At 35.2% G+C, this 19,614-nt stretch overlaps 1 protein-coding gene and 1 long non-coding RNA gene across 2 annotated transcripts; both read right to left on the bottom strand.

Moving 5' to 3' along the window:
• Nucleotides 1-239: 239 nt before the first annotated feature.
• LOC145318013 (calcineurin-binding protein cabin-1-like) lies at nucleotides 240-11,229 on the bottom strand. Its single transcript, XM_080159323.1, has 8 exons — nucleotides 11,091-11,229; nucleotides 10,391-10,522; nucleotides 9,953-10,115; nucleotides 8,174-9,308; nucleotides 7,044-7,866; nucleotides 3,790-6,490; nucleotides 1,280-2,349; nucleotides 240-531 (listed from the first exon to the last, which is right to left on the bottom strand). Exons 1-8 carry the CDS (start codon nucleotides 11,151-11,153, stop codon nucleotides 304-306), a joined length of 6,315 nt encoding a protein of 2,104 aa, XP_080015449.1. The 5' UTR covers nucleotides 11,154-11,229; the 3' UTR covers nucleotides 240-303.
• A 958-nt stretch (nucleotides 11,230-12,187) lies between these two features.
• Nucleotides 12,188-17,522, bottom strand: LOC145318020 (uncharacterized). The gene is made up of 4 exons (XR_013879189.1): nucleotides 17,243-17,522; nucleotides 15,509-15,658; nucleotides 14,757-14,907; nucleotides 12,188-14,513 (listed from the first exon to the last, which is right to left on the bottom strand). It is a non-coding gene; the product is annotated as an uncharacterized LOC145318020 (long non-coding RNA).
• Between the last annotated feature and the right edge of the window lie 2,092 nt (nucleotides 17,523-19,614).

The raw sequence follows: 19,614 nt of genomic DNA, 5'->3' as shown, positions 1-19,614 counted from the left end.
GATTCCAAATTGTCTAATTCGGCGAGAAATGCAATAAAAAAATTTTTTGGTGGCGGCGGAAAACGGCGGCGGGCGGCGGGAGCGGCGGTCCCGCCGCCGTTTTTTTTTAAAGATACCAATAGTTGGGGTAATTAGTGACCCAGCCCAAAAGATTTCATCCAATTATCTCTAAAACTAAGGGAGTAGCACCCAAAATAAAATTGCTGGTATGTCGTGTGACGAGTCACCACATTCCCCCCCCCCCCTTATCCATAAAAATAAGAAGATTAATAGACCATCCATTTTCCTAACTGCGTGGGTAAATTAATCATCAATATCTATACAAATAATCTCTTGTTCTTTAGGTTTACTGACTGGTTTAGCCTGCGGCTTAGCTATCACTGATGATGTCTTTGAAGCTTGTGGTGTGATGGTCTTGCTTGCTGATGGTTTGTTTGTGACCACAGTCTGTTTATTGCCAGCTGGGGCAACTTGAGTCGCCTTTTTCTTGTTCTGCTGTAGTCCACCACTTACTTGTAAAGATTTCAACATCTAAAAGCATTTAATTAGGTACAATTAAAATTTCTAAGACAAAAACTTTAATTAAGAAAATTAATATAAATGAATAGTAAACTTTAAATTAACAAGAAGCAGCGGTGTGGAGCCAGAGCCGTCATATTTTTCTGAAGCCGGAGCAGTAATTTTCGTTAAAAAACGGCTCCAGCTCCGGGTTAGCTAAATAAAGCGATTTTTTATTGATTTTAATTTTGTAACTGTGTTTTGTCATGTGCATATGCCCCTTTTAAGTTTTTCAAGTCCATTTTTATCAAAAATTTAACTTTTAAAACCTTCAAGTGTCAAAAAAAAGGCGTGAGAAAAAAATATGTCGAGTTTTTCTTGATTTTAGGTCGGAGCCGGAGCCACAATCTTCAAAGACAACTCCACGGACCCACCAAAATCAAACGGCTCAGCAACGCTGACAAGAAGTCTTTGAAGAGAAAGGGCAAAAATTGGGGCAAGTAATCTCAAATTACTTGGCGGCTTCCCTATCAGTAAAGCAGTAGCACAATAATGCGAACCTCCACTATCTAGGATCAATTGCACTCGTTCGTGCATATAACGACCCCCTTGTCTTCTTTTACCCCATCCTCTCCCCTTCCATTGGATGAACGAATTGATTAATAAGTGATGATTGTCCATGTTAGCAACCTAAATTGACGACATTTTTCCCCCTATCATAATATACACGTATAAAGTTAATAACCAAGTGTACACTCTTTTAAAGATTAATAAAAAGTACCTGAGCTTTGAACACCGCTAACTGATTCGTAGCCTTCTTGGCAGCATCAGGACCCTTCTGAGCAGCTGCACCTTTGGATTTATCAGCAGCAACACCTTTGTTGGCTGCTCCAAAAAAGGCAGGCGACGACGTTCTGCTGTTGTTAGCAGATGCAGCAGACACTACCATGCTTTTAGGAGAGCTAGATCTGCTGCCAGGATTGCTACCTCCTGTTTTGCTGATAACTCTCGCCATGGCAGGTGAATTTGTGCGAGCCTCCGGCTGTTTACTAGTTATATGCGTTAGGGTTACTCCGGCTGGAAGGTTCAAAATACGACTGGCAGCTTGGTTGGATGAGGAATTTGCATTGTTACTTGTGCTTGGCTGTGTTTGCTTTGTTGAGTTTCCTGTACTTGTAATACTGATCTGTGAATTCATGGCAAGGTTCTTTGTAGCTGTGCTGGTCAACCCAGATGCCATTGAAACCTGCTGAAGTGCGGCAGTCTTTTTCTGCTTCGCGCCCAAATTGTTTGCCTGGCTTGGCTTGGCTTTTTTCGGCTGATTAACAGATTGTCTTTGAGCAGCATTAGAGTTTGCAATCAACTGTGCAGCAGATACAACTTGAGCATTAGACTGAGCTAACTCGTACATATTTTTTATCGCCATTATTTCTTGCATCTTTTTCAAATACTGTTCTTTCTCACTCTGAGTTGTCTTGAATTTAGTTGTCTGCTTGATTGAAGTCGTTTGTTTTTGGTTTCCTGCTTTCTTTGTATCATTGCCTGATACTTTATTTACAGTTGGATTCTTTGAGCCAGAACTTTCCTGTATGTTGGTAGAATTCAACTGTTTTTGAATCTGGGAATTTATTGTAATAACTGGAGGTTTAGTTGCGCCTGTTGATTTATTGAAATTAGACACAGAAGCTTTAGAAATTGATGATTGATTTGGCTTTGAGATAGAATTAGAGATTGCCATAGATTTTGGTGGAATCTTATAAGTTTCATCAAGTATGCTTTTTATTCTGGTTAAATGATTTGTTACGGCAGTTAGACTTATTCCAATCTTTATGGCATACGTTGTTAATTTCACTGAAAAAGAAAGATATTTTATACAATATTAATTATCCAAGTTTAAAAAAAAATCAATTTTCCCTCACTAAAGCACGAGTTAATACTTTATAGTTTACGAGGTGAGATATTTTTCAAGTAATTCCAAGTGTTTTGAAATTATAGAAATAAAAGCCTCCTTTACTCAGATATTAGGAGGCTCAGTTGAATATATTGAAACCCTATTTTTACCAATAATAACACCGAATTTTATCATTATTGTTTTAATTAGGTACGATTTATTATTATCAAACAATCCTGATTATAGAATGCTATTCATATGAAACGTATATTTAAGATTTTAGTGATACCTATCAAAATTGAAAATAAGCCAATTTTTAAGGCAAAAATTCAAAGCTCCTCAAAAAGCAGTTACATAAAAAACCATAACTCTTTGTCGCCCTTCCCAATACTTTTTTAAAGCAGGGTGATTTTAAAATCTTAGAATTTTTACTCCTGAGTCCCATGAAAATATATATTTTTTTCTTCAAATAATTAACCTAAGAATAAAAATTTTATAAGTTAAGTTGAATTAAAAACAAGGATGACAACATCCATAAAAGCGAAGCTCTGAAACGGTAGGACAAACGGACATTAGCACTTGTATAATGTCAGAACTGAATAATCAGAATGCGAATGTATAAGAGTCAAAGCAAAATTGTAAGTAAATTTGTTGAAAAACTGCTTGATACAGGATAATGATTATGGACAAGACATACTTACATTTTTGGGACTTGATTATACAGTTGCTTCGCTTATAATATTGTACTTTGTTGTCCCAGGAATCAGTATACCAAAAATCAGACCAATCGGATAATTAGGTCACATACAAATTTGTTGTTAAAAATGTAAAAAAAATCAACATGTTTAAAATGGACGTACGGACATTCTGGTTATGATTATAGAGTTGCTACGCTTTCTAACTCGTACCTAACTATTTCAGGAATCACCATGCAAAATTTGACATCGATAGAACAATTATAACATGCCTAAATTAATGAAAAAGGCTATTTAAAAAAGTAAAAAATCAACATGTTTAAAATGGACGTACGGACATTTTGGTAATGATTATAGAGTTGCTACGCTTTCTAAATCGTACCTAACTACTAAAGGAATCACTATGCAAAATTTGAAATCGATAGGACAATTCTAACATGTCTAAATTAACGAAAAAAGCTATCCGTGACGGACGGACGGACGTACGGACGGACGGACGGACGGACGTACGGACGGACCGACCCTAATTATAGAAAAGCTTCGCTTTTAATAACTGTTTACCATTATGATTAAATGAAAAATATTTCATCTTAGAATTATAAAATGATTAGATTAGGGCGACAGTTTTTGAACATGTTTTGCCCCCTGGTCTCTATGGGTTTCAACTCAGTGAAATCATGAACAGTTAATGAATAAAATATTTACCCAAGGTGTTTTGGTCAATAGCAATGGCAGTTAGCTCCGGCTTGGACATCATACACAATTGCTGCAGCAAAGAATTCATTTTCACTTGTTGCTCTTCAAACTTTAATCCAGCATAGGTCAAAATATCCTTAAAGGTCAAGTTGGCCTGATTCATAGCAACTGCATCCATACAGGCGCAAATCTTCTGTATAAAGGCAGATATTTGGCTGTAGTCTTTGATGATGTCCTTGCGTGCAGTAGCTGACACAGTTGAACCTGACGACCCAGTTTGTTTAGCTTGATTTGATATTAATAATGTTGATGATTTTGTAGCAGTTGTTGATGTGGCTGCTGTGGCATTATGTTGTTGTTGTACAGGTATTGGAACAGCTTTTCCTTGACGGATTTTTGTTTCCGTGGTGCAGAATCTCAACACCTCTTCGTTGGATATTTTATCTGTCTCAGATCTTCCCTTTATCTTGCAATATAATTCTTTCATGCTTAACATCACATCCTTTTCTTTGCCGTTCCACTGCTTTATCAGCTTGATGTAGATCTTTTGGAGATCTAAAAGCAATGACGTTTTATCAACATCGGCGGAAGCAATGCGAGCCTTGATAGTGTTGAATAGGTAGGTGCTTGCGATTGTTTTAATCTCAATTCTATCCGAATCGTGCACGAACTTGTTCTCTTCCGACGGCGGCTTTCGCATTTGTATCGCAATATCTGTGAGAATAGTTAGGTCTGGCAAAGTTCGGACAACATCAAGCAACAGCATCAAACACTTGGCACAGTGAGCAGCAAAGCTGCCGGGTCGGTCAATCTCATTAATTGGGATACGCCATATTTCGTTAAACACTTGGTTTGGCTTGCGCCCAAAGAAAAGCCCGGGAAACTTGACGTTTTTATCTTTTTCTCCCGCCAAAACTAGCCTTTCCACCTTGGCCAAGTCTTTATTGACTGTACTATTGTAATAGTAATGTGCCAGCCTATAAACGCTCTTAAAATGATGTAAAAAGTGTAGAGCAACATCTTCTAACCCAAGCAGACAAATATTTATCAAGCTAGGAACATCAACTCTGGTTGGATCCAAAGCAAACTCAACTTCATCAACACAATTATCAAGCACCTCAATAACATCCTTCATAATAGTAGTTGTGGATTCAAGTCTAGCTTCTTTATTCTTCTCCTCGGAGTTTTCTCCAGCAAGCTTTCTTTTCCTTGGAAATCTTTCATTCTTGTCACAATATGCATTAGCTGTATAGATCTTGTTAAGCTGAACTGTCTTTAGCACATCATATAGTTTTCTTTTCGTCTCTAGGTCCACACCGTCCAAATTAGTTTCATATTTGACAAGATACTTTAGAATACTTGCATGTACTCTGTAATATACCTCTAGGCATTCAACAGACCAGGTTTGCGGACTATTGTAGTTAATTTTCTTGGGCAGGACAGCCTCGTTCTTTTCTAGATATTTTATAGAAGTTAGGTAACAATCCAAAGAGTCTAACAAACCACTATTAGTTTTCTCCTTAATCTTTCCAATCATGTAGTGTACCAGCCAGCGTTCATCTACATCTCCAGCTTGAATGCCTTCCCTGTCAAAGATATCGAGTGTGAGTTTATAATTTTTCATCGCCGCTTTGTACAAACCTTCCTTGGTCTTTTCAAGTTTACCAAACAGATCTAATGTCATGTTTTCGGAGTCATTGTTCAAAGTTCTGGATATGTATGATTGGAAGTTGTAGTTGAAGTTGGCATATTCAATAAATATATTTGAGTTTCCGTCATTACTTTCTATATATCGGTCGAAACAGTTCTTGACAGATTCAAATGATTCCAACATCTTCACGGGATTCAGCTTTTTGCAGGAATTCAATCTTTTATCCATCATATTTGCCAAAGTTAATGCTAACGCTGCCCAAGATTCATATCTGTCCGGGTTAAAGCTGATGTCCAGTGTGTATAGATCCAGAGCCCGCTCTAGATCCATGGAGTTCTTGAAAGCATAGTCGGCCAACAAATAGAATAAATCCTTGAGGTCGGGAGGAAGACTTTTGAACTTTTTAACCCGAGGCCTCTCCTTTTTACCCTGGACAACCTCTTCGGCAGTAATCCTGCGCTTGTGAATACAAACAGATTCTGGTATCAGGGCCACAACACGCTTCATGAAGTTCTCACAGTCGGCGGAAATAGACAACAGCTTGACATCATCATGTTCCGGCACCTTGTCGGGTCGTAGGTATCTGTATATCAGCTGGGCACGCTCCCAGACCAGCGCCACCTGGGAAACATTGTGGTCTGCAAGATGGCGGTTGCGTGATTTTTTGCTAGGGTGTGCGTACAGGCAATACAGAGCTTGGTCAAGGTTTGTTTTTATCTGATCAGAATATCTTGGCAAACTGGGCTGGATCATAATGGGTATAAAAATATTAAGACAATAGTTCAGCAACATTCCCTTTTCTACCGTGCAGCATGACTTTTGTCCCAAATAATCATGAGCACTGCACAATAAACTCAATGAACCAGGCATCAGGACATCAGTATTGGTTTCATCCTTCATTTGATATTTAGTTTCTGTCCACAGGAGCAACTTGTGAAGTAGAATCCATGGTAGACTCAAAACGGTCTGAGGGGTCGTGTCGTTTAATTGAATTTCAATAAGTTGCAGAAGAATGGCAGCTAAGGAGGACGCAATTTCTAGGCTAGTCTCACCAAAATCCTACAAAAAATGGTTTTAAGACGAATCAAAAATTTAAATACGAATATTACAAATGTTGATAACTTGATGAAAGTCATATCAAGCAAAAGACATAAGTATTTACAAATATTCAACATTTTCCTTTGTAACAATGAATTAGGTACCTACTTGTTATAAATTAAGCCAAATTACTTAGCCTAGTACAGTACGTCTTATACATAATATTTTTTATCCAAATATCATTTTACATTGAAAAATATCACATCCAAAGTCTGTATTTCTTTTAGTGTATTTTTCCTTTTTTGCCGCAAAGGTCTTAAGACTTTAAAACAGGTTTAAAGCGCAAAATTTGCTGTTGCTTTAAAGGGGGTACAATCTGGAACAGGGAAGTAACTTCAGTGAAACTACCGCTGCCTCCGAAAACTGCTATCTACTGAAGATTTTTTAATGTTATTCTTGCCAAATTAGACGACAATATATTTTGTGCAGTCGAACAGAACATTCCTTAACACACAAAGGCGGTCGGCTATTGTGAGTTGTAGAGTAACTTTGCTAGGTACTAAATAATACATACCTTAGTATCTGAATTTTCCACGCAGGAATTAATAATATCCAGATAAGAGTTTATGATCTCCAAATCTTGGCTGGTCATCTTCCTCGCCTTGCCAGTCTCCACGTCAACAAGCATCTGCTCCAGGTTGTAGGCCAGTGATTTAGTGCTCCACTCAATACACTTGGCAAACCTGTGGGTATGCAGCAGGCTTTCTATTAATATATCAATCTGTGTCTCCCTATCTGGAACTCTGGAACACTCCTTGGTTGGGGTAAACTTGTTGGACTCGAGTGTGTTCAACACAAGTTTCACTATTTCTTCATATTTTTCAGATTCATAATAATGATTCAATTCTTCCAACTCTTTGTTTAGAGAAATGCCTTTAGAATATTCTTCCAGTCGTTTTTTGGTTGCTATTTTATACTGGGGCAGGGATGAGAATATTGGAATGTCTGGGTGCTCAGAATAAATATTTAAAAGCTGTCCTGTTTCATATAACACCTCATCTTCGTCTTCAACGATGGAGAAATAGAAAAATCTCAGAGAATGAACTCTTAACTTGAGATCAATGGTTAAATGTCCATATATAGTATACAATTCTTCTAAATCTTGATGCAACCTTTGGCTGATATCAAGTGACATTGTTTCTCTTTCAATTTCTTGGTCAAGTAGGGTTCCTATGATACATTCAGAGCCCAGGATGTAGTATCGCAGGAATTCTTGTGTGAATATTTCCTCCGGATTTTCGATGCATAATGGATCCGCCAAATGGAGCCGCCAGCACTGATATACTTTACCACTCCAGGTTACCAGATCTTTAGGCCATATCAGATTGTTGTCAAGTCTACAAAAAACAAATGATCAATAAAAAAAATTATGAGAACAAGATTAAGTTTAGTTTTTTTTCTGTTTATTTTCATTTACATCAATGCAGATGCTTAAAAAGCACACTCTGGTGGTGGTGATATATTTTTTGTTATAATACAAAACTATTAGCGTCGAAACCTTTTTTTATCTATTCAGATAAAATTGTGTTCGAGACACTTAAATTCCATAAATTATGTAAAACGACTATTTTAAATAGCTTTCTTTAATCATCTTTATCTAATGTATTTGATTACAATAATTTACCAATAAAAAACAGAAATTACCTGAAAATATAATCAAGAAAAGCTCTCATGAGATGCCAAATAGTTTTGCCAGAATTATCCGCCAGAAACTTTTCTACCTCCACCTTTTCTTCCTCCTTGGTGAACCATATTCTCTTCTCCCCAAATAAACTTTTTGCTGCAGCCGATTTGGATTGTTCATTTTCAGCATTACCTTCCGCGTCTAACTTTGGTTTTCCAGTCATTGTTGATATTGAATTTATTTTAGTATATCCTTTACTTGACTTCAAAACTGCAGGCACAAAGCTTTCCAATAGTTCTTTTGGTGTTTGTATCTTAACTGGGTCAGAACTTATTTCTGTGCTTTGGGCAAGCTCCTGATACTTTGCCTTTCTAGAGCTTCGCCTTTTCTCAATCAGCTCCTGGGGTATTTCATCAAAAGCATTAACTCGCTTTCTTTCCCTTGGTTTAGGTTCAATAGTAACGGATTTCTTCTTAACTGGATCAAAAACATTATCTACAAGGATGTCAACTATGTGTGAGGCAACTCTTTCAGAAACAGGTCTTGGCTCCACACCAAACATATCACACAACATTTCATCAAGTATCTCTTCACAACAAGCAATAATTTCCTCTTCTTCCTCGATGATATCAATGATCTCGTCGACAACATTCTGGACTGATACACGAATTTTCATTTCCTCCTGTTTCTGTTTGGCCTCCTGTAGTCTAGTGACAGCACTAGCAGTGTCAACAGGATTAAGTGCTGTGTCATGAGTATCACAATACTCACTTAGCTCATAGATACCATGCGCTAAGCACTCTAAAGTCAGCTCTTTAACATCTAGTTTTATTGGTTCTCTGGGGGGTTCTTTGGCCATGGTAACATTAAAAGTTTCGATTTCCGTGTGGATTGGCTTAAAGTTTGTGTCACCGTACGCCTCCTGTAGGAAAGGCATTTCATTATAGATCTTACTTTTGTAAAGCACTATCTTGTCCAATTTGGGATCAATTTCTTCAGCCATAGCACAATATCCGAGGCAGGCTAGGAAATCATTGAGCTTGAATGTGACCGTGATCAGGTTATCAATGGATGGCCAGTGGTTGGGACAAGCCTTGAGTCCTTGCTCCAGGGCTGATCTGCACATGTACAGGTTCTTCAGCTTGACAGCAGTACCTAATAATAGTGAAAATGTTATTCACTTTCTCACTAAATCAAAATCAATCTATTTTTAGAAAATATTTGATCAATAATTCGATATCATTACTAAACCTCAAAAAATAAAAATCATAATGACATAGCAGATAAAAGAGAAGATCAGGGTTTCGGATCCGCATTGATTGTATGCGGATCCGGATCCTCAAAATTTAGTCAGTGCGGATCCGGATCCTTAACAATAAAAATAAAATCACCAAATTTTCAAGTCTGAACCTAAACCTTAAAGATTGGCTCTCATCAAGAGAATGTCTGAGATTTTATACAAATTTAGGTAGATTTTTCCATTTTTTCCGCATTTTTTTGAGTCCAAGGATCCGGATCCGGATCCTTGGACTCAACAATATGCGGATCCTTGCGGATCCGGATCCGAAACCCTGGAGAAGATTATACTTCCAAATAAATATGGCTTAACATCCGGATCCGGATCCTTGGACTCAAAAATATGCGGATCCTAGCGGATCCGGATCCGAAACCCTGGAGAAGATTATACTTCCAAATGAATATGGCTTAACAGAATGACATTGAAAAAAATTTAATAAATCTTTTTATAACTAAAAATGAACAAAGATTTTCTCAAATATTTAAAATATTTTAATATTAACCTGCTATCTTAAACCACAAGGTGACGTCGCCAGCATCTATCTCGGTAGCAATCAACATCTCTTCTTGAGCCCGCTCAATATCTCCCTCTAGAAGGTAACATTCGCCAAGATTTTTATGAACATTATATTTCAAGCTTAATGCTAAACTTTCTTCTTTTTGCTCCTACAATAGAATAAACATTATTACTTAAATACTGTTTTTTTGCCTAATATTTATAAAAAAAAAATAAGGGTTCTGGCAGGGGTAGCAACACAAACCCAATTCCTTCCAACAAATATTTTTTTTCATTTTACCAAAGAAAATGTGGGGGCGGAAAAGCAAAATATTTGAAATTGATGAGGATAGTGCTTAAAAGAAAACAAAATTAAAATTTTAAAAACTTTCCTTAATATTTACTAGACTTTACTTACATATTGACTGATAGATAACTAAATTACCTGAAAAATTGAGGAATTTATGATTTCCAGCAGATTTTCTTTGGCTTGTCCCACATTTTTGTTTGAAAGATTTTTGAGTGAGTTTGTGTACAGGTTTAGTAAGTTTGCCTCCTGCGCTTCTCTTGTTTCAACCTAACAAAATAAATGTAATTATCTTCTAAACAATTTTAATTTTTATGCTTGGTTAGCCTGAAAATATTAGTATGATGGTGAAGATTATTTAATCCAAAACTGCCTTTCTTTCCACTTTAAACGATATTATATATCTACTAGTTTCGTGGCTGATTAATGGTCACGTTAAATGTTTTGTTCCCTATTTACCGGCCATAATTTGAGGGAATTATGTAACAACAATTTACAATCATGATAATAAAAGAAAATATATGTTAACCCGGACAATGTAAGTTATAGAGATGTTCAGATGTCATAAAAATAGACAAACACAGAGAATGAATTTTGGATTAATTGTAAATATCCCATATCAATTCATTCAACACTAGCGACTCTGCCAAGCTGCATCTAAGTGGATTGAAATATAGCTTTAGACCATCAAAAAGACTTAAATCTGATATAATGCCAGAGCCATCACAGGGACCTATGTAAAGCTTTTCAATCAGTTCTGTCGATATTGAGATCTTAAGATTCGGACAACAAAACAACCTTACTACTTTATACAACAGGATAAATGTTAAATTAAAACCTGTCCCGAGTCCGTGTCTGACCCAGAGCCCCCAGACTCGTTCAGAGCAGATATTCGTAACATTTTCAAACACTACCTAGGTACTGTTAGTTTTCTTTTACAATCATTTCTTCTGAAAAAAATTAAATAGAGGAGGATTTATTCATTAAAAAATAGTGAAATTATTTACTTTATGTATGATGGGATAATTCCATAGAGATGTTTCTGTAGTTAAATAAAACTCAAATGAACCTAAAAAAATGCTGACATATCTTCTTTCAAGAGTTCTCCATGGTATTAACTACCACTTTTGTGTTCTATAAAACAATTTCCGAATCAGAATTTCCTCATAGAAACAAAAAAACATCAAAAATAATTGTTTAAATAAAAAAATAATATAAAATATGGAGCATACCTTACGGACATTTCATATTTTTAAGTGCAAGGGGACACACACCATCTCTTGTTATTGCTGTTTAGGCTCACTTACTCCTGAAATAGATAAAGGTTGCTGGTTCCGGGCCGGAGGACCTACCAAATGAATCGTGTAATGTCATTCTAGGTGGTTGGTTTCACATTTCATTTGGTTAAAACTTAAACCATAAGTCTAAAGTTCTAAGAACTCAAAGATTAATCTTAGTGTTGATGCATTCTAAAAGAAAATTTAAATTTTTCTTTTATTTCTGCATTTCTATCTCCGAAATACTCGAGGTGGTTAACTCATATTACATTATATCTAAAAAGGATTTAGGCCTAATGTTAAGTAAAAATTGAACGCTCCCAAAAGAAAATGGCGAATGGAGGGGAGTGGGGGGGGGGGGAGGTGGACAAGAGAGACGTTAATAATAATATCACACATGGAAATTAACAGATTTAAAAGATGAAAGGGGTAGTTGCACGAAATGTATTTGAATTTGATTTAGTTAACTGCAAATTTTTACCTGGTCAGTGATTTAAACTACATCTATAAGACGTATATTTGAAAGAATTTAAATTCTCTACCACGTATCAAGACCAGAAATCTTATTTTTGTGATATACCTATGCAAATTATATAGCTAGCTTATTTACACAAAAACAGCATAGCGACTAATCTAGTGATGTCTCAATAGCTTGAAATTTATTGTAATATAATATTAAAAATCTTTGGTAGAATATTTGTAACTTTGCTTCAAATATTTTTTTTTTAATTTTTTTTTTTTTTCTAAAATGCTCTTCATGCAACTATCCCTTTAAATATTCTTCTGAATATAATTTCTTTGAAAGACATATCTGATTAGATATGTTTTATATTCTGTTTTCTCAAATACAATTTAAATAAAAAGGTTATACGGGAGATTTTAAAATCTTGAGGAAGTGATTTCAGTTAATTAAACTCCTTAAAACATTGAAGGGAATTCTATGTGACGATATTTGATATTGATGTATATGATATGTATACATTCTCTAATATCGATTGTTCCATGACTAGGAAACTTACATTGTCTTGCCATTTGATATATCAGTCTAGGTTTAAGATACTCTCTGAGAATTAACTGTATATCTAATTAATTCATTCTGGAATGTTTTAAGTATCTGTGACTAATGCATAAATATCGAAGTTTTCTTTACTACAGAAACTTCTTAAGGAGAAAAATTTTTGTCAAATAAAGCTAGGTCCTGATAATACCAGTGAGGGGGGAGGAACTTTAAACTGTAAATAACTTTGGTATCTAGAGACTCATTGACGCGTTATCTTATGAGGTGGCTTAAACTGTGAGCTTTTATATTGTGTGTGTGGGACGTGTGTAGACCCACTGTCTCAAGGGACCTACTCATTATTACCTCACCCTTGCCGAGTATGGCAGGTGTCCCAAATTAAGTCATCATAATGAATGACGCTCTCCACAGAGGAGTAGTTGGATGTTCTAGTTTTCGAACCAATAATTCAATCTACAGCTACAAATTATGTGATTAGTTTGTAACTAATGGGGATGTCCAACAATTTATCGTCCAATGTCATATCCCTTGGGATATATGGATTTAGTGTAGACATTTAGCTGGATTAAGATTGGATTCTGAGTAATGCTAGGTTTGGCTACACCTTGGATATTAATTTATACAAAGGCTTAAAAGTTTGTGTACCTATGATATAGGCGATAAGAATGGGAATGATATTTAGTGTAAAACTGTGAAATAACTTGCAGCAAACACTTAAATACATTAGAATACTTTATACTTCATTGGGACCTATCCATATGATATGTTTAATAGGGGGCTAGTGTAGAAACGATTTCAAACTATAAAACAATGTATAAGTACCTGTTATTTAGATCGGGATTTTCGATTCAATTTTGTAGAGGAAATTAACTATGGATATAAGGATCAAAATATTTTCTTACAGAGGAGGAGAATTAGTAGTTTGCGGGTAATCCTCTAAGATTAAGATTTAGAATGCTGAATTTCAAGTTATTTTTAGTAGGATTGGCAATCCGTATCCGAATCCGGGATCCGTCCAATATTTAGCCAATTTTGGAATCCGAATCTGGAATCCGTTTTTTAATAGCGGATTCGGAATCTTAAATGGTAGGCTAAAATTAGCGTCTTGAGTTTTTTCTTTCAACTCCGCCGTTTTGAAGGCAAAGATTATCATCATTATATAAAAATATAATATCTTTTATAATTTGGTTCTTTTCTCGGAAGTGAATTATAGAGAACACAAAGAACATTAATTTTTAGGACTTATGTCGCACTTAAATTTTTTAATTTTTTAAAAAAGCCTTTAAAAATATTGCTAGAATCCGAAATCCGAATCCGCCAAAAATAAGAATACGGGATCCGCGGGAATCCGCCTTTTTTTGGACGGATTCTTGTAAGAATCCTGAATCCGAATCCGGTCCAAAAATTTGACGTAATGTTATCCCTAATTTTTAGGCTTTTAAAATTCTAGATGTGCAGATTATATAATTGGAATATGTATGCGTCCTTGATTGTTTGAAAACCATTAGGATGGTTTTTTTTCCGGTTTCCCTAAAGAATGAATGTTCTTTTTTTGTTATTATATTGTCTGCCCGTAACAAGGGGTTTTATTTAACAATATCTTAGGCTGCCTTTGATCACTTTATGGTGCTGTAATGTTCCATATTTTCATTATCATAATAGGCGACCTTTTTTTTTTTATTTTGATTGGTATTCTATGCAGAACAAGTGCATTAAAGGAATGGCCTGAGGCCTCTGGAAACTAGTGTCCAATAGTATTTTTTGTTTTGTTTCAACTTTAAATTATATTTTCACTGGATTCATGCGTCATTGACCAATAGTGTTTTTTTTCTATTCAAATTGTTTACTAACAAACATTTTCACTTTTCTTCAACTTTAGCCGTGAGTGTGCATGTTACAGCCTTGTAACGATTGATATCTTGATCTTGAATTATATAGCTGTTGGCTATTATGTGAAGTGAAAATTCTAAATGGCAAATTAATTAGAATACCTACTCAATATTTAAAAATAAAAAACTTCTACAACAAAACAGCGATAATTGCATAGAAGGGCAGAAAAAAAAGTTTAATGAAGGTAGGAAGGTTACAAAAATCACTAAAAATCAAAGCTTAAAAAATAGTAAAATTATAATTCGTAGAAATGGAAGGGCAGATGGGGAGGGTTTTATTAATAGGGAAGGGGAGGTATGAAGGTATTCTAAAAAATTGCCTGATTTGTATTAATCGGATTAGCCGACTGAATAGCATCTTTTGAATTGAAATATTTCAATTTTGTCTTTTTGGAGAAGAGAGTAGGGTCAAATTTTCAATAGGTTCTGCATATTCATTTGATCCGCCAAGAACAAACATTATTCAGCAGGCTAAAAAAAAGAGAATTTTGAACAATATTAATATATTCTCTCTCTCTCTGTGTGTGTGCGTGTGTGTGTGTATATATATATATATTGTATATATATATAATATTTTCGGCGGGGTTTGAGAACAGCCGCGAGGTGAACCCAATCAAGTCTAGGTCTCTTTATAAGATTTATCCAACCTTGAGGGATAAGAAAACTGTAAGGCATTATTGTCAAGATCAAAAGAAGGATACATATAAAATAACATAATGACTTGGAGATTTAATTTTGTTCCAGTCATCTAAAGACAAGTATAAAAAATGTCATCAAAAGATAATTATTAAGATGTGTAAAACAAAGCAAAAGGGGAAAAAAGGGTGGGGTGGGGGGTTCTGTGGAATCCAATTGAAAAAATGGGGAATGGATTAAAAGATATGGAAGGAAGAGGGGAATAAGTGTAAACAGTTTTCAACCTTTTATCAAAGGATTCTTATATTCAACTATTGTGTCTAGGCACAAAACAGTTTTCAACTTTTTGTCGAAGGATTCTTAAACTCGACTATTGTGACAAGGCACCATCTTTTAAGGCCTTGAGTGCCAATTATATTATAAGGGAAGACTTTACCTCCATTGGGTCGGCCCGAAGGCGTTCGGTCTAATAGTCCCAGCAGGGCTCTAGTGTTTATTGATATTGTCAGCAGCCAGCTGTTTCATCATTAAATGGGTGGATGGGGACTTATTCTGATCTTCTGCATACCTCCATGTATCGTCAAAACTGAAAAAGGAGAAATTATTAGAACTTTCTAGCAGATTTCTCTTTATTCATATCATATTTACATGTAATTTTTTTATAAGGTATGCCGCCTAGATTCAGAAGTATTGTTCAATTTAGAGGCAATATATTTAGTGTATTTAGGCCGATTTTGGTCAAGAAAATTGTACCTCCAGGCCTCAATTCTGTTATGTTATGCCTATCGTGGTCATGGGTTTCTTGCCTCGATTCAGTTCAGGGGTGTATATTCTGCATAGGGGTCGCTGCTAAAGGGGAGGGGGGAAAATAAAATAAAAATCAGAAAGGGGAAAAAGAGAAGAAAATGCGGGAGGTGGAAAAATAAAAGAAAAAGTGGGAAGGGGAAAAATAAAGAAAAAAATATGTGTGAAGGGTTAAAAAAAAAGGAAGATTAAGAAATGCAGAAAACATTCTCCATATTTTTAAAGTCTGAGGGTGGGTTGAAGGAAACATAAAATTTAGCCTGCCTCGGTCAAGGGACTCTGTCCCAAGCCTTAACTAGGTTCTAATAAATGGTTCAGTTTTTTGTTTTCCTTTTCAAAACTACCTAACCAGGCCAGGGATCTCAGACCCAAGCCTCGTCTCGGTTTTTAGTTTTACTTTTACTTCTGCCTAACAGGGTCAAGGATTTTAGATCCAAGCCCCGTCTCGGCTTTATTTACCTGACAAGGTCAAGGATCTCAGATCCAAGCCCCGTCTCGGCCTTATTTACCTGACAAGGTCAAGAATCTCAGATCCAAGCCCCGTCTCTGTATTATCAACCTAACAAGGTCAAGAATCTTAGATCCAACTTCTAACTTGGTTGTGTTTACCTAACAAGGTCAACGATCTCTGAGGATCTAAGCCTCGTCTTAGTATTATTATCCTGACAAGGTCAAGGGTATTATGGATCTAAGCCCCGTCTCGGTTTTATTAACCTAACAAGGACGAGGATTCGGATCAAAGCCCTGTCTCGGTTTAACCTAACAAGGTCGAGGATCTCCGATTGATCCAAACCCCATCTCGGTTTTAACCTGACAAGGTCAAAGATTCAGAACCAGCCCCGTCTCGGTTCATTTATTTTTTTTTCTAACAAGGTCAGTGATCCCAGTTCCAGGTCTCGTTTAGGTTTATATTCTACCTACTAAGATCAAGGAATTTAGATCAAAGCCTAGTCTCGATTTTTCCTATCGTTTGGGCCGCCTTGGCTTAGGGGTGTGCCCTAGCCTTGGATCGGCTGATTGATTTAGATTGTGTTTAAACAAAAATTTAATAAAATAATTGTGGTTTTTAGTATCTTACCTACAACTAACCAAAAAACAAATAATAGTTACAAATTTCTATAAACTCATTAGAATTAGTTTGGAACCCCGGTCAGAAAGCCCCCCTTTTCGTAGACAGACTATGAAAACTATATGATTTTTTAACAATATAAACAGATAAATAGTTTTAAAATATTTATAAACTACTTAGAACTAGTTTAAATTCCCGGTTACAAAGCTTCCCCTTTCTTAAGACAGACTAAGATTTAGATGTGAAATAAACTTCTGTTCAGTTTTAAATCCTTGATTAATTTTATAGATAATATACCTGGCCTTGTTATCTTCTCTTGGGCACCTCAACCATTCCCCCCACCATCTTCGCATTCTCAGCCCCCCTAAGGTCCTCGCCTCGTAGAATGTTCCCCAACCATTACGTCGGTATTTATTTAAAATGAATACCTTTAATATCTGAAATTTGTCACATTATATTAATATAAGTGTATATATTAAGTTGAATGACAATATTTCATACGTTTTCTAGGTATTTAGGTAGGCATTTGAGATAGTGGTCCCCCAAACAATTGAAATATTCATTCCAATTGGAAAAAAAAATGGCGAGCACGAATGCCGCTACAATGTTTTAGTTTGTGTAAATAGGGCAGTCCGTAAAATATTGCTCAAAACTTGTAGTACTATACAGAAAGAAAAAAATAACAAATAACAGAATGTAAGAAAATAAAAGTTAGAAGGGTGAAACCATTTTTATAAAAGCAGTAGGTAATATAAACTATGATTACGGTTTTGTCTCTCTGAAAAAGGAAAATGTAAGATTTCATTTTCCCCTCTCTTGTATGATATCAAAAAATGAGTAATTAAAACTTGTATATAATAACTATGGACATTAATTAAGATATTTAAAGAACAAATAACTTTACAAACAGATTTCGAGATACATTTAAAATGTCTATTATGTGATTGTTAAGTTAAGAAAAAAATAAAAGAAAAGGAAATAATTTAAACAAATTTAAGTTCAAATGCATTTCGTGCAACTATCCTTTTAAAGGTTTTTAAGAAAATAATACAAAAAGTGGCTATAGACTTTATAACATTAAGACATTAAACACTGTCTTAATTTTGAGATTTTGGTCTCGATAAGTGTTTAATTGCTTAAAAATAAAATGTAATACGAAATGTTCGCCGTTCAATTTTATACATAAAAAATAAATAATGAATTATTAGAGACAGTTTAAGTGAATATTGTTAAAAAATACAAATAGTTGATTATATTTGAAGTCTTTCAAGGACCACACTGGTTGAATCTCGAGGGATTAGGTCAGGAATAAGGTATAGCAAACAAGCGAAATAAATCTAAAATAATATTTGGGGGCAGATAAAAAGTTCGTACTTACTACGAAGTGTTGCCTCCAAAATCACGAAAATATCAGCTGAAATTACCAAATATTTTTTCTCGAATTAATTCAGTTGTTGGTTACTAAAATAAAAGGTTACAGATTTTACATCCAAAAGAAGTGCACCAATTTCACGAAAAAGCAATTCTAAGACAACGTTAGGGTAAAAATTAAAAACTGGCGTGGTAGTAAAATTCGTAACCTTAAATTACATATATACATAAATTACAAACAGAAAAATAACATTTTCTTGATTCTTATGAAAATTGGACTAGTTTTTACTTATAGACTATGGGTAATTGGGATAAAAGTTTACTTTTAGGATAGAATAAAATAATTTCATGGTCACCTTGGATATTTTAATTATCAATGTTTGCAAGACTTATATGTATGTATAATTTATATATCCCTAAATATCTGAAGTTTAGGATTTAGATGAAGACAGATATTAGAGGTATATTCCTTTGGCCAATCTTAGATTGGTGAGCTTCGCGCCAAGCTGAGTATATTCTATGTTATATAACAAGCTGACCTGCAATTTTCATGGAAGCTTCTGCCAGCTCTAGATAGGTGACCGATGAAAGTGTAATGATAAACTTAATAAATATTACGCTTATGTTGTTCGGCAAATCTTATATAACATGAAATGCAAATAATGCGGTTTATTTTATTGTTACATCATCATTATCACCATCAGACGATCTATGCCAATTTGACATAAAAAAAACCTTCCCATCCAACTTTGAGGCATGGCGGCTCTGTCTATTTCTAGTTCTTGATGATTGGTCTTTACATGCCCCATCAAAAAACTTCAAACATTATGGGGTTTATCTACAAGATTTTAAGTACTTATGGTGGTCCAAATTGTGAGCGATTGGTTTTTAAAAAGACAAAGGGGGAGGTCATTTTCTAGTAAATTCCGTAAAGGTGTGTGTGTTATAAGGCCTAAAAATAGTAGTAGAACGATAAGGTGCTCTATATATTTGTATTCCCTATTGAATAGAACAATAGGGAGCACCTTATCGTTCTACTACTATTTTTAGGCCTTATAACACACACACCTTTACGGAATTTACTAGAAAATGACCTCCCCCTTTGTAATAAAATATGCTCTTTCGGTGAAGGGCAAATTTCTCTGCAAGGACTAGAAAGCTTAAGTCTTAAGCTCTAGGGCTCTGAAAGGGTGAGTAGATTCAAATTCAATATTGTTTCCTCATTGTCATTGCTTGGGCATGAATTGTATTATTTTTTATTAGTTTTGGACCAAAACTGTATGGTTTATATTGAAAAA

This window comes from Acartia tonsa, chromosome 4 (assembly GCF_053477335.1).
Source record: "Acartia tonsa isolate MP-2025a chromosome 4, ASM5347733v1, whole genome shotgun sequence".
Taxonomy (NCBI): Eukaryota; Metazoa; Arthropoda; class Copepoda; order Calanoida; family Acartiidae; genus Acartia; species Acartia tonsa.
The sequence above is the reverse complement of the archived record's forward strand: the minus strand, read 5'-3'. Positions and strand labels throughout refer to the sequence as shown.

Coding starts and splice junctions, on each gene's coding strand:
- LOC145318013 (XM_080159323.1), bottom strand. CDS start 11,153: ATGTTACGAATATCTGCTCTGAACGAGTCTGGGGGCTCTGGGTCAGAC. Junction 7,867..8,173: donor TTTCTTGATTATATTTTCAG/GTAATTTCTGTT, acceptor TGTTTTTTGTAG/ACTTGACAACAATCTGATAT. Junction 532..1,279: donor TAGCGGTGTTCAAAGCTCAG/GTACTTTTTATT, acceptor AAATGCTTTTAG/ATGTTGAAATCTTTACAAGT.